The 14,616-nt window shown below is 36.9% G+C and overlaps 1 protein-coding gene across 4 annotated transcripts; it reads left to right on the plus strand.

The window, feature by feature from the left end:
• The first annotated feature begins 409 nt into the window (after nucleotides 1–409).
• Nucleotides 410–6,591, plus strand: LOC149830586 (transcription factor-like protein DPB). Of its 4 annotated transcripts, XM_090015866.1 has the most exons (9): nucleotides 410–831; nucleotides 1,038–1,117; nucleotides 1,579–1,622; nucleotides 3,076–3,135; nucleotides 3,233–3,379; nucleotides 3,582–3,650; nucleotides 3,820–3,915; nucleotides 5,970–6,040; nucleotides 6,153–6,591. In XM_090015866.1, the coding sequence occupies exons 1-9, from the start codon at nucleotides 575–577 to the stop codon at nucleotides 6,394–6,396; spliced, it is 1,068 nt and encodes a 355-aa protein (XP_089871992.1). In that variant the 5' UTR covers nucleotides 410–574; the 3' UTR covers nucleotides 6,397–6,591. The 4 variants fall into 4 exon arrangements, with proteins under 4 accessions (XP_089871992.1, XP_089871993.1, XP_089871995.1 ...); XM_090015867.1 differs by lacking the exon at nucleotides 3,582–3,650 and having other exon boundaries at nucleotides 411–831; XM_090015869.1 differs by lacking the exon at nucleotides 5,970–6,040 and having other exon boundaries at nucleotides 411–831; nucleotides 6,153–6,295.
• Nucleotides 6,592–14,616: the final 8,025 nt, after the last annotated feature.

The following is a 14,616-nucleotide window of genomic DNA, read 5'->3' on the forward strand; positions in this document are numbered from 1 at the left end:
AAGGTGGGGGACGGTCTAGACTAGGTCAATCAACGGGGGATTGGTGTCCGGCAAAGGACACGTAGCATGTGTTTGAATTGTAAGTATGTTGTGGGTTATCCTGACTTTTTTTTAATAAAAAAATGAAAATAGTACTTTCAAATGACTAAATGGTCTAAATTAACCACCCACTTTTCTAAAAGGACTTCACTAAAAAAAAAAATCAGAATCATGAGGCCACTTTTTTTTGGATCTCAGGTCAACAACTAATTGAAATGTTCCTTGAAATAAACAAACCAAACAAATAAATACATTAAAGTCCAGTCCATAAATCCCATTACTATACGTAATTTGTGAGTATTTGAAGGACAATACGGTAATTTCATCATAATCCCTCTATCACATGTACGAATTTCCCAACTCCGCGTGAAAGGAAAGAGGGAAAGATCCGTCTCCCATTTTCTCTGAAAAAAAGTTTTCCCACCTTTTCTCCCCTCCAATTTTTTTTTTCACTTTCAACGGTAATCCGTCCTCCGTCCCCGGCTCCCCACCGGAACCCTAATTAGGGTTAGGGTTTGGGCGGAAATCTCTGGCTATGGTGAGCGGCGACGGGAGTGGGAGCTACTGCGCGATCGAGGAGGAAGGCCGCGAGAAGAACCCCAATTTGACAAGGGGGGCGTGGTCCTGTGCCGGTCAGGGCCAGTCTCTGTCCACCGGCAGTAGCGCCGGCGGGTCTTCGACGAGCCGGAGCGAGCCGGCGGTCGCGACCACCGCCGGCGATGGGGCCTTCGTCCGGCTCAACCACCTCGGGGTCCACCGCGATGCCGACAAAGGATCGCCCTCGAATCTCAGGTAGGCAGATTGACTGCGTTTTCGATCTTGCCGCTTGCTTTCTTGTATTTTTTATCGTAATTTTTGGGTTATTGGGTGTTTTTAGTTGAAATGCTTGTTCTTGGTGGATTGATTGTGCTTGAATTGCTTGTTTTGCTTTGGTTCAGTAGATAATTATTGTTTTCATTGTTTCGGTTGTTGTATGCTTTTGATTTTGTGGTGGGAAGTGGGAGGAAGAAGAAGAGGGGAACGGGAGCGGTCACGGGGGATAAGACCGGAAGGGGACTTCGGCAATTTAGCATGAAAGGTGATGTTATCGAATTTGCGAACTCGTGAATTTAGGCTTATTTGGTTTTCAGCTGTTTTGCCTCCTATTTGATTTTCAGAATATTTTTTTTTTGGCTTAGGCATACTTGTATTGGTTGAATTGGATAGCATTTCTTTGTTTTCTTTTCAATTTCTGGTGTGCACGGGGATGCAAAGGGAAGTATTTGAATTATGTGGTGTTGATGAGAATTCCAACGCACCCTTTTTTCCCCCTTACAGTTCTGATTCATTGATGTACTTTTTGCTACCTATTTTCTCTGAAAGTCGTTGTCGATTCTTTGGATTATGTTGTTTGGTGAAGTTGAATGTGGATATTTGGAATTGAAAGGAACGGGAAAGTATTAATGTGATTAGTGTTGCTGGGGTTTACTTGGTTTTTGTTTTGATATATGGTTTCAGTTTGGCTAATTAAGTTTCTTACTGGTTTCTGATGTTCTTCAGTATGCGAGAAGGTAGAGAGCAAGGGTAGAACTACATACAATGAGGTAAATTTGCTTCCTTTGGTGAATCCTTGGGACGTTATTCCTTTTTCTATTCCTTGTTTCTTTATCTACCTTGTTGTACTTTGCACTTTTCTGGTCAATTATATTGAATATTTTATCAGATATATGGGGATTTAAGCAACCAACATGAGCCCACAAGGTCTTCACGCTCCTGGCTAGGTGGGTGGGCTTAAGGCATTCAAGTTGTAGAGTGTTGCGTGCTCGTTATCCTTGGTGTGCATCCCTTGACATAAGGTTTAAACCAATGGTAAACTAACCCCAGTGGGCTGGGGGGACTACTCATGGAGCTTTACACTGCGAGCACTGAAACAGGGCCACGGTCAACATGGCACCTCTTGGTCCATCTGAACCACAATGATGGTTTCTCATTGTTACCAAAAAAAATGGAAAAAAGAAATAAAAAAACTAACATGAGGTGGTGTTGATCCAACAACTACAAAGGGAAACAAGGAACAAAGGGATGCCATAATTAACATGCCCATAGGGCTATCTGCATCATATACCAATATTTTGTAAAATGAACCTAGAAACCCAAATCTATCGCTGAAGGTCCTCTGATTCCTCTCTCGAGGATTGAACTATGTGGATGCAACACTGTATCACTTAATAAGACTTTTTTTTTTCAGTAAACAAGAGTGTTCAAATGGTATAGCCGTATAGGATCTCAAGGCCACCAAATATCAAACAGAAATCTTTCTTTGTTCTTATTCTCAACAGCTAGTCAAGGTCAGAAATTCACTTATGGAAGGGAGATTTAAAGTAACATGCTAGGGACAGATATTATCCCTTTCAAAACCTTGTTTCTTATAGAAACCCTGAGCCAAGATTCCAATGTGGGACTTGTGAGCAGCAAATATGAAGATATGTCACAAGTGCAAAAGGGCGATCACCTGTACTTCAAGTCCTGGAGAGAAAAACTGAAAATCTGGCACATGCTTTGATGCTTTAAGGACTAAACAGTAATTCATGAAGTCGATCTAGAGATTCTAGACACTCTGTCCATAGTAATTGTTATAGTTTGCCATTTCACTGGGCTGGGGATTCTATAGAATCCTTCAAATGATGAATTTAATTGCTCTCGCTGGACTGGTTGAGCATGACAATCATCATACTCAGGGTATGATTATGCTTGATATTTGTTGTGTTTGAGCTTGTTTTTGAAATTATATTGAACCATAGGTTCCATGATGACCTTTCTTAGGAGCTCCCACTGATTGTAAAAAAAGTGAGTACCTTGCTTCTTACTTTGTGAGTGGTATATCCCCTGACAGCGTTATCTTGCATGTGACAAAAAAGATAAAAGGCTTATCATCTGATGGTCCTGTGCACTCATGAGTAGTTTTGTACATAAACTTTAACATGTGCCTTCTTATTCTCTTTATCTGGTTGCTAATCTTTAGCCTGGTCTGACAATTTTCTATTAGTGCATTCTCAGGTTGCTGATGAACTTGTAGCAGAATTTGCAAATCCCAGCACCATTGCAGCTCCTGACCAGGTATGCTTGTCAACTATATTAATTAAATACTTGTCTGCATGGTTCTTTATATCTGATTTTATTACTTATATGTTTGTATGGCTCATTGGATTGCCAGCAACAATTTGATGAAAAAAATATACGTAGAAGGGTTTATGATGCACTGAATGTGCTTATGGCAATGGATATAATATCAAAGGATAAGAAAGAAATACAATGGAAAGGGTTGCCTCGCACTAGCTTGAACGATATTGAAGAGTTAAAGGTTTGAACTTTGACTTTGCTATGTTTTACATTCTAGAGAATAATGTCGTATAATTTACTGATTTCCTATGTTTTGGATGAGATATTTGGTATGCTATGGCAATGAATGTTTAATGAGCTGTATTATTCAAAGCCAATCATTAAGGGGTTTGAAGCTATCATCTGAAATATGTCTTGTTTTCTCAAAATTGAAATTATGGCAGGCTGAGCGCATAGCGTTGAGAAGTCGTATTGAAAAGAAAACTGCTTACTTGCAAGAACTTGAAGAACAAGTATAGCAAAAACATTCTTTATGCCTTCTTTTTGCAATTCATGTTACTCTTTACAGTTGCTAATTCTTATGGGTTATATTAATCCATTGTCTGGTAGCCCATTGATTTGCTAGCCTATTTTCTGCTTCGGGCAAGGGTTCTGACTGTTTCAAGATCATGTGCCTTGTAGATGGTTGGTCTTCGAAAACTTGTTCAGAGGAATGAACAGCTGTATGGTTCAGACAACAATACTTCAGGAGTGGCTTTACCATTTATCTTAGTTCAGGTATACACATCTTTTTTTTCTTCATTTACTCTCGTCAGTAATTTTATTCTTTGTGGGCATTTGTGGTTTGAGTATTTCTGGAAAGTAATTTAAGTGACGATCTTTTCCTGTTTCATCAGAGTATCTGATTGGCATTTGGCAGGTGACAAACTTGCCCTGTTTTTTTTATTGTTGTGCTCGAATTCCAGCAGTATAAATTTACATTATTGATGCTGAGTTTGAAGAATAAGAATAGAAAAAACATAACATCAAAGGAAAATATTTCAACGTTCCTCTTATAAATGATCAGAAATGTCAGGTGACAGAAGAAGTACGAGAAGCAAAAAGTGGAAAACACGAAGGACTGTGAAGGGGCAAAAGTCGCCTAACAGGGCCTACATCCCATTGATTTAGAAGAAAAAGATGATCTTGGCAGCATGATTTGGGGTTTGATGGAAAACATTGCTGTTGACAGCTGCTTTAGGTTAGATAGAGAAGATACAGAATAAAGGGGGAAGGGTACTTGATTCAGCAGTGACGTTAATTGTAGACAAGTAAATAGCAGACAGATGAGGATTCAAGTTCAATGGAGATGAGAAAGGGGATGATTATGAGGATTCAAGTTCAATGGAGATGAGAAAGGAGACGATTCTATTTTGACATTGATGAGGGCAGGAACCCACCATATGCAGTGATATGCAGATGGGACATTGAAAGACTGAAGTAGCCTCCCTAAGGTATAATTGAAAAATAATAGCACAAGAACAAATAGGATAATAACATTTAAGATATATAATATCTGCATAGAACTCTTGTTAACGGAATCATAGTTTGAGATTTAAAGCTCGTTTGGTTCATTGAGAGGGAGATTGTGGGAGACTGTGGGAGACTGGAGGCATTTCAAAATGATATTGTTGTTGAGGAACTCAATAATGAGTAAGTTTCGTTTGATGATAATCCTTGGTCAATGAGCAAGCTTTTCGGTGATAAATTTTGACGAGTCTGTGGAAACTTGAGGAAGTATGAGCGCCATAGCAAAGTATGTGTGTGTATTGGTTGGTGTAATACGTTGTCGAGAACTCATGGAGACCTTAAAATTTTGAATTGGTGAATGTTCTTGTGGCACAAGTTCGAGCTGAGCAGAACAGCTGCTTATACCAATGGACAGCAATGGAGTATGAGCTTTCGGTTGAAGCTTGTTGCATTTCTGATGGAACCAATGGTGGAAACTTTTGCAGCAAATGTCAACATACCCATGGAAGGCCTGTTTCATTCTCTATCTATAACAGCAAAGCACGTGAGTGCCAATTGATTGGTAGTGTCTTGTTGAGACCTCCTGTGAGCCTGTAATGTTTGATTTATTGAATGTCCTTAGGGAACAGATTTAGCTGAGTGGAATAGCTGCCCATACAATTAGACAACAATGGAGCATTGAGTTTTTTATTGAAGCTTGTTATGTTTCTTATGGAACCTTTTACAGAGAAATCTTTGTGGACATACCAAAGGAAATTTATTTTCATGTCGGCCTATAATAATGAAACATCTGAAACTTTTCAATTTGGTGGGACATGTCTATGGCAATTGGCAAGTAGATATACATAATGCAGTAGGGAGGTGAGAGCTGCCAGGCATCCCTACCAGAATAGCAAATCCCACTTAGATATTTTTTTTAGTCCATTGTTGTGTTATGCATTGTTTCCCTACTATCATGTGCAGGAGCTGTAACTTTTAGTTAGCACGCCACCTATCAGGAGGAAAATCCTAATTTTGTTTTAGCCTCTGTAGGTTCCAGGTGCCTTATCTTATGTGGCTTTATAGGTAACACTGCATACTGTCTATAGTATAGGTGCTGCTCGTTTGCTCTTGTTTGATGCTTTTCCCATGTTGCTCCATTGTCTAACCTGGTATAAGAACCATGGTCTTGGTCGCTTTTCTGTCTATTTTACGTTTTGTTTTAATTGTACTTTTTCCCAACTCGTTGAGACCATTGTTTTGCTGTTGGAAAGAATTTATGTACTGGAATATCAATGTGAATGGCACTCTTATCTTCTGTTTTGCTTGATGGCATGCAAAAGACGCGCCCTCACGCAACAGTTGAGGTGGAAATATCTGAAGATATGCAGCTAGTTCATTTTGACTTCAACAGGTTAGCTACCGCTTCTTTTCATGCTACATAGCAATTCTCTACTTCATATTCTCTGTGGTATTTTATTCATCTCTGTATGTTTCCGTGTGATAACTTTTGGTCACGTTTGCAGCACTCCATTTGAGTTGCATGATGATGCCTATGTCCTTAAGGCCATGGGACACTGTGGGACACAACACAGTGATAAAGTACATGATATTCCAACTGCAAATGGTGGGGAAAGCTCCAACATGCTTGGGATACACCAGCATTCATTGCCTCATCCCTCGAGGTCAAATGCAGCAGGCAGGCTTTCCTCATCACCTCCAGTTCCAGGTATTCTTAAGGGGCGTCTTAAGCATGAACCCAATGTATGATTATGTTAGGCATTCATCCTATGGGTAAGGGCTTATCTGCTCTTGTGCATAGTGTAAATTAGGATCAAGCTAGTTGAAAGGGTGGAAGGGATGTGGGTAATGGGGGGCTCTTGTTTCCTGCCTTGGGCTGGCGTTATCATGTTTTAAAATCAATTATTTGATAATGCAGTTGAGGTTATTTTTTCCTTCCTCTAAGTGCAATTGCACCACAAGTTCCATTTTTTTTTGTCTGAACCCAAGATTTGGATCGGGGCTTGGAAAGCCGATTGTCTGGAAGTTGGTGGATATGGGCCTATCTGGGCATGCGTCTGAGTCTATGAGTCTGCGGTCTTGGGACCAATCATGTTGGACCATTGAGCAGTCAAGCGCATAAATAATAGTAAAAAGTGTAATTGCAAAATCTCGTTCTTGGATTTTCTTGATAAGGAAAGATCTGCAGTAAATTGCAGATATTTGTTTTCCTTGGGAAGGTGAGGAAAAATCTTAGTGCATTTATAATAAAAAACAGCCCTTGTATGTTTTAATAGCCGGTATGGTAAATACTTGTTGCTGTTCAACTTCAAATTTTATTCCTAGTTTTAAATTTCCTTAACCATCAAATTTGTCTTGCAATTTTCCCATTGATTAGACCATCAGGGATTTTTCGTTTCATGCTCTTTCCTGTGAAAAGGACCTTTCGAAAGGAGTCATTTTTCTCAGGGGATGAATCAAACATCTCTATGGAAAATATGTGCTGGGGCTCACATAATACATGCAAAAATGTCTCCTTTCTTATCAAAAGTCATACCTCGCCCTATGGGGGAGCATTTTGCTGTCTGGGCATCCCTTTGACAGGAAAGAGGCTTCTTTTAGGGTCTGTGTGCATGTCAGGGAAGAGGAAGCTGCGGCACCTCTTATGCGGTTTCCTCTTCTGCGGAAACAGAATCAGATTCCCCCCTCCACGGGAACACTTTTCGAAAAAAAAAGGGGGTCCATCATTGAAAACAACCTCCTTTTTCACCTGGATTGTGTTTTTCGTGTTTTGTCACTGTGGGCTCCACGAAAATGCACGCCCATTGATGCATTTCTGCATAAACGGCTCACTTTCCGTGACAAACAAACGGGCCTTTAGGCGGGAGCGTAACAAATTGCCCCTTTAATCATCATAAGATTCATTAAAGTGGGACCGTCAACAGAAGGGTAATTTGTCCCTGCCGGATTCTCCAACACCTGCCCAAATAACATTGCCATTTTGGGAAAATTAAACAGAAAATGACTGTACCGTCCTAAATGTCCTTTTTTTTTAAATGCTTACCAATTTGCTGAAATCCTTTTCATGCCTAAAATTGTTGAAATCCTCTTCATGCCCGAAATCCTGCATGCAAAAGAAATGTTAGCTCCTAGTAAAATGAATGATGGAACACTTGAATAAGATGTTGGTAATGCCTAAGGATTTTGTTGTCCCTTGCAATACCATTCTCAACATAATGCTAATCTCTTCGCTACTTAATAGTCTAGCACCATCCTGGATAATGGCAGCCACTGCCCTGAGATTGAGCTTCGTACCAGTGTCCCTACTTGAGTTACCTGTAAAACTGGCAGCTAAAGAGCAGCACATAAAACGTGATGCTAAGTCTGAGCATTTTATTACCCACGACCAGGGAGAATCTAGTCACATGCAATTCAATGCAAACAAGAACAAGTTCCATCGTTTTGAACCTAAGTTTAATAATAATAATAATTTTAATATTATTATTATTATTATTATTATGTTCAATCATAGGCTCCACCCTATAAGTTCCGTAAGAGACAACCGCAGTCTTCTGCTACTGGCAACTATTTCATCAAGCCAGGACATTTCAAAGGCAAACTGTCCAAGGTGTGGGAATGATGGCAATCTTCTGGGTAGTAGACGCAAGCAGATATCATGTGTGGTCACAGAATGTCTCATCATGGTTTTAAAACTCGGTGACTCATCATTCGGCTCGTCCTTGAGTGACACGTGACTCGACCAGGTCAACTCGGTGATTTGGTCGGATCATGTTAAGTTTATATTTTTATATATATATATTATAGTATATTATCAATATATATTATATATAATATGCATTATATGATATTTTTTAGAATATTTTAAAGTATAATATTATTAATGCATGTATAACTATATTTTTATATGTAATATACATAATATTTATATTATATTTTATATAATATATGTAATTATATATAAAATATATCATATATGTTTATATATGCATGACTCTGCTGAGTCATGGGAAAATTTGGCCGAGTCATGCTAAAACTCGGCTGACTTGACCGAGTTTTGAATATAGGTGAGTTGTACTGGTTTTTGACCCAGTACTTGGATGATTCAGGCTGAGTCAACCGAGGCACTAGGTTGACCCGGCGAGTTTTCAAACTATGTGTGTCATTGCTTTTTAGTAAATTGATGGATGGTGGATCGATTATGGGGCTATATGACATATTGCAACATTCAAAGAGGGAGCAAGTAACATGGTAGAATGCAAACCTGGAGAGCATCGGATCTGCATGGGGATTAACACTTATTATGACGTGTTGGGTGTTAGTTCATATGTTCTTCCCACTACTGATGCTAATATTACTTTGTTTGATATGTTTTATGTTCCTTCCTTGGGACGCATCCTGTCAGTTCTCATGTTGGTGAACAGGGGATTTGATGTTCGCTTCTGAGCTGGTTACGTAACCATCCGAAATCATGGCCGAGTTCTGTTTTCAGGAAGTTTTGTACCTGAACATTCAGGGTTGATATCATTGACAAGGTCAATTGATATTTTTTGGGCTTGTTTCATTTTATTTTATTGAATGAATATATATCTTTGCACTTTATTTGATTGAAATAAATATATTTTTGGTGATTCCTGGCTTGATAGTTATAAAGTCCAATAATTTTGCATCATGCCTTTAGAGAGAAATGTGATATCATTTTTTCACAATGTGTGATTTCATTTTTTTTAATGTTGATGCACTCGTATTTTGTTGAAACTGTTGAAATCAACAAATTCCTAAGAATATGTTAAACAACCTTTTTGAGTTCCTCCATTTTATTTGGTTCTCTTGAATATATGTAGTATTTACAACAGGGCGATATTATGGATCCTTAGGAAAGTGAGAAATTTATTGTTTTGTTGGCTCAAAACTACTACCCAAGTATATCTTCTATTTTTTTATTTTTTCTTAAGTATGCGGGCATAGCATTTCCTACAAAAGTTTAGTCACATATTGAAAGTTGTAGGATTTTTTTTGTCCTTATATAAGGTGCCTTAGAGGGCATGGCCTTTAAGGGCATTAGATTTCGGGCTTGAACAAACCTTGGATCATGGATCACAAACAATATATATTTATAATTTATATTTGGATTTGGATTTGGGTTTGGGTTTGGGTTTGGGTTTGGGTTTGGGTTTACGGATTCAAATTCAGATTTGAACTCGAACCCATACCCAGCTTGTTTTAGTTTGGTTTAGATCGGTTTGACCTAATTAGGCTTTGACCTTTTTGGCACTTGGATGGTTTTGATCCTAAGTTCATATATGTCCATTGACCAAGCCATAATACTATACATTTATTCCATTTGGATCTGTTTGAGCATTATCCAAACTGATTTGCATGGCCTTTAAGACTCAAATGTTTTTAGATCCACTGCCCTTATCCTTAAACCTGTTGACCGTTGACTTTGACCTGTCTAGGGATGGTTAATGGTCTGACAGGGTCAATTTGGACCCAACCTATACCCTTTTGTCTAGGTTTTTTGACCCTACCTGTGCTGGACCATTTAACCTTGTGGTCTGTTTGATCCACTTTATGACTCTTTAATTAGGCCTGGGGGTTGGGAGCCTATATAAACCCAGCTCCTCCTCATTTCTCATCCCTTACTGCTCTGTCATCTCTATCTCGAGCTCTGCTCTCCTGTCAGTCTAGAGTTGAGATTTTTCTCTCTCTTGGGTTTGGACCAAATTCAAGTAGAGATATGATTCTCTTAGAGAGATCCAAATCTAGTTTAGCCCAGATCCAACCCCGGTTCGAATCCAGATCTAGTTATGGTTCAGATCGAGATATAGTTGTAGTTTGGATCTATATTTCCAGATCAGATCCAATCTTAAGATCTAGATCTGTTATAGTTTGGATTCATATCCATGATCCAGATTCAATTGCATTTGGATCCCTATCTAAGATCCAAATCCATTGTTGATCATACCCATATCCAATTGTTTGGATCCTGACCCAGTTACTATTAGAATTCAGATGCAAACCTAAGATTCATACCCAATTCAACCCTAGTCAAGAAGTTGTTTTAGGCGGTTTGTATCGGGGTTGTTGGGCTCACCCAGTGCAGGCGTGGTCTGATCATTCGCGAGAAGGTGACACTCGGTTGTATCTTGGGAGCGTAATTGCACGAATACTCATTGCACCAATGACTTGATCTTAAGTGGGGTAACTATCGCTTGATAGACAACACATTTACACTTGCCTCCGAGTTCACTGGTTCAATCTCAGTTGTTTGACCCACTAGTAAAATTTTCCAAAAATTTTTAAGCGATAGTTTTACAAATGATGACTTTGAAGGTTGAAAATTAGGAGCTGCCCAAGGTGTTCCAGTGCGATGGCACCAATTTAAAACAATGACAACACAAGGTGCTCATCTTTCTCACAATTGTAAAAGTGACATAGGTGCTCACAAAGGATTATCTTGAAGAATAAGAGGACGAAGCCATTATTGAAAACCATATAAAACTAAAGTGAAAACAAGATGACTTCATGTGTCACACACACATACTGAATGCACTCTCAGACACCCTGTTGGACCTCTACTTAAAAGTCAGCACAACCAAGAAGTTGTAAGAAGCCCTTGAAAGCAAGTACGAAACAGAGGATGCATGAGATCATAAGTTTTTGGTTAATAAGTATATAAATTTCAAATTCTTCGATGATAAGACACTGCTATCTCAAGTTTATGAGATGCAGATCTTGGCTAATCAGATCAAGTATGAGTGTATGAACTTTGATGAATCATTCCAGGTGGCTACAATCATTGGGAGATTGTCTCTATTTTGGAAAGTTTATCGAAATAAATTAAAACATAAGAATGAAGAGTTTACTTTAAAACAACTTCTTCAACATCTTAGAATAGAGGAAAAAGATCAATCTCGAGATAAGAAAAATGATTGAAATAAGTTCGTGCTAAGGTAAACATGATTGAATGCAAAACAAAGTTCGAACCCGAACTTAAGAACAAGAACAAGAGTCCAAATTCGATGCTAAAAGAAGAAAGATTGTTTTCTGCTATACTTGTGAAAATTCGGGTCACTATGCAAGAGAATGCCGACATAGAAAGAAATTTTAAGGCAATAAAGCTAGTAAACCCGATGATAACTTAGTGGCTGTAGTTAGTGACATATTTATGAATAATTCAAATAAAGGGTGATATGTGGATTCTGGATCAATGATCCATTCATGCAATGATAGATGTATGTGATTTGAAGAATATTCTAAGTTGTAGGAGTAACAATTATTTTATAACCTTTATTAATGATTTCACAAAATATACTTATGTTTATGTCATGAAAACAAAAGATAGATCATTTGAAAAAATTAAGATTTTCAAAATAAAGGTTGAAAACTTTCATAATTGCAAAATAAAGTCTTTTAAATCTGATAGAGGTGGTGAATATCTTTCAAATGAATTCATTGAATTTTGTAAACTTCATGAAATACATAAACAAAATACTGGTCCATATACTCTTCAACATAATAGTGTAGCTGAACGTAAAAATAAGACTCTAATTGATATGATTAATTCAATGCTTATCAATTCTGATATAGATTATAACATGTGGGGTGATGCATTGCTTAGTTCATGTCACATCTTGAAGAGAGTTCCATATTCTAAGTCAGACACTACACCTTATGAACTTAAAAAATAAAGAAAACCAAATTTAAATTATTTAAAAGTTTAGAGTTGTATTCCTGATGTAAAACTTACTGCACTAAAATTAACCAAACTAGGTTAAAAAACTAGAACATATGTCTTCATTGGATATTCTCAAAATAGTAAGACATATATATTTATTGATATTGAAACCAAAGTGAGTTTATAGTCTATCTAAGTAGAATTTAGAGAAGATTTAATTTTAAAATCACTTGAAGCTCTATAAGTTATTGAAAATAATCAAAGAAAAAGAATTTATGAGCCTAAAAATTGAAAAAGTAAAAGATCAAGAACACCAAAAGATTTTGGTTCTAATTTTCATTTCTATATAATAGATAGAGATTCTATTTTTTTTTAAAGCTATGACCTATCATAATGCTCCTTCTTGGAAAAAAACTATAGAGAATGAATTAGATTCTATTATAAAAAGTAAAACTTGGGTTTTGGTTGACTTATCCCCTAATTTTCAACCTTTAAGATGTAAATGGATTTTTAAAATAAAACTTTGAATTGATCGCCTTATTAAAAAATTTAAAACTAGACTAGTACCTAAAAGTTTTAAAGAAAAACCTAGCTCCTATAAGTGGGATTGCATCTATTAGAACTATGGTCGCCTTGGCATCAATAATTTTAAAATTCATCAAATGGATGACAAAACTGCCTTTTTAAATTATGTCTTAGAAGAAGAAATCTATATGGAACAATCTGAAGGTTATATCACACCAATTCAAGAAAAGAAAGTTTGCAAGTTGTCAAGGTCATTGTATGATTTAAAATAATCACCTAAGTAATGATATGAGAAATTTGATGAAATAATTATTTTATATGATTTTAGAATTTATGACTTTGATAAATGCATATATAACAAAGTAGAAGATAATCATGTTATAATTATTTATCTCTATGTGGATGATATGCAAATCATGCGTAATAATGTAGAATGCATAAATAATATCAAAAGTTTTCTTTTATCTAAATTTGACATGAAAGACATGTGATTAGTTGATGTTATATTTGATATTAAACTGATTAGACATGAAATTGGTTATGCATTAACTCAATCCCACTACATTGAGAAAATATAATCATTATTATTGTAAGCTCGTTGCTTCTCGGATCAGTCCTAGTGTTAAGCTATTGATTAACACCTGGATGAAGTATATCTCAATTTGAGTATGCAAATATTATTGACAGTCTCATGTATGATATGAATGTAACTAAACTAGACATAGCTTTTAACATGAGTAAGTTGAGCCAATATATGAGTAATGCAGGACAAGAGCATTGAGATGCAATATATCGAGTCTGGAAGTACTTGGAAAAAACTTTAGAATATGAAATATTCTATGAAAGAAAACCCGTTGTACCTGAAGGGTACAATGATGCAAACTGAAATTCTGATTCCAATGAGTCATTATCCACAAGTTGTTGGATATTTACCCTTGAATCTGGTGTAATTGCTTGCAGATTCAAAAAGAAAACTGTGATAACCCATTCTACAATGAAAACAGAGTTGACAACACTAACATCAAGTAGTATGAAAGCTAAGTGACTAAAAAATCTCTTAATAGAGATACCATTAGAAGATACGCTAGTGCTCCTCATAACTATGCATTGCGATAATCAAACAACTGTATACAAAGCGAGAAGTAATATTTATGGTAGACAAATCTAGACATATCAGTCTAAAGCATAATTATGTGAATAGTTTACTCAAGCAATGAGTAATCTCAATTGAATATATAAAATCTTATCAAAACTTAGTGGATCTATTGACAAAGAAACTTTCTCGAGATACCATATTTAAGACATCGAGGAGAATATGGTTAAAGTCTATAAAAGTAATCACTGCTGATGGAAACTCAACTACATAATAAGGGTGAAACCATGTCGAGTGATTCAATGGGAAGAACAAGTCTCTGAGTGATTGAATTGAGCACTTAATAAATTTTCCATTCCCGATGTCAAGTGCTTGAAATCTATGTAAGAGGTTGAGTTCGAATTAAACTTTTAATAAGAACCATAGGCTTTATGGTTGTAGTGTTTCAAACAGATTTACACCCTTGACGAACTTACCTATGTGAGTATGAAGGTGGGGGTCGCCTTCTATGGGACTTGGACTTTGTCTCTAAAGCACTCATGAAATTGTGATACAACACAAGACCCTTAATTTGCGGCTTCTATATATTGGTAGACACACTATGATCACCTGGAGTGAAAGTATGTGTTGTAGTGTCTAGAAGGTCAATTAAGATTCTCAATTCAAAGCTAAC

Source organism: Nuphar pumila, chromosome 8, assembly GCF_984573655.1.
Source record: "Nuphar pumila chromosome 8, dmNupPumi1.hap1.1, whole genome shotgun sequence".
NCBI lineage: Eukaryota > Viridiplantae > Streptophyta > Magnoliopsida > Nymphaeales > Nymphaeaceae > Nuphar > Nuphar pumila.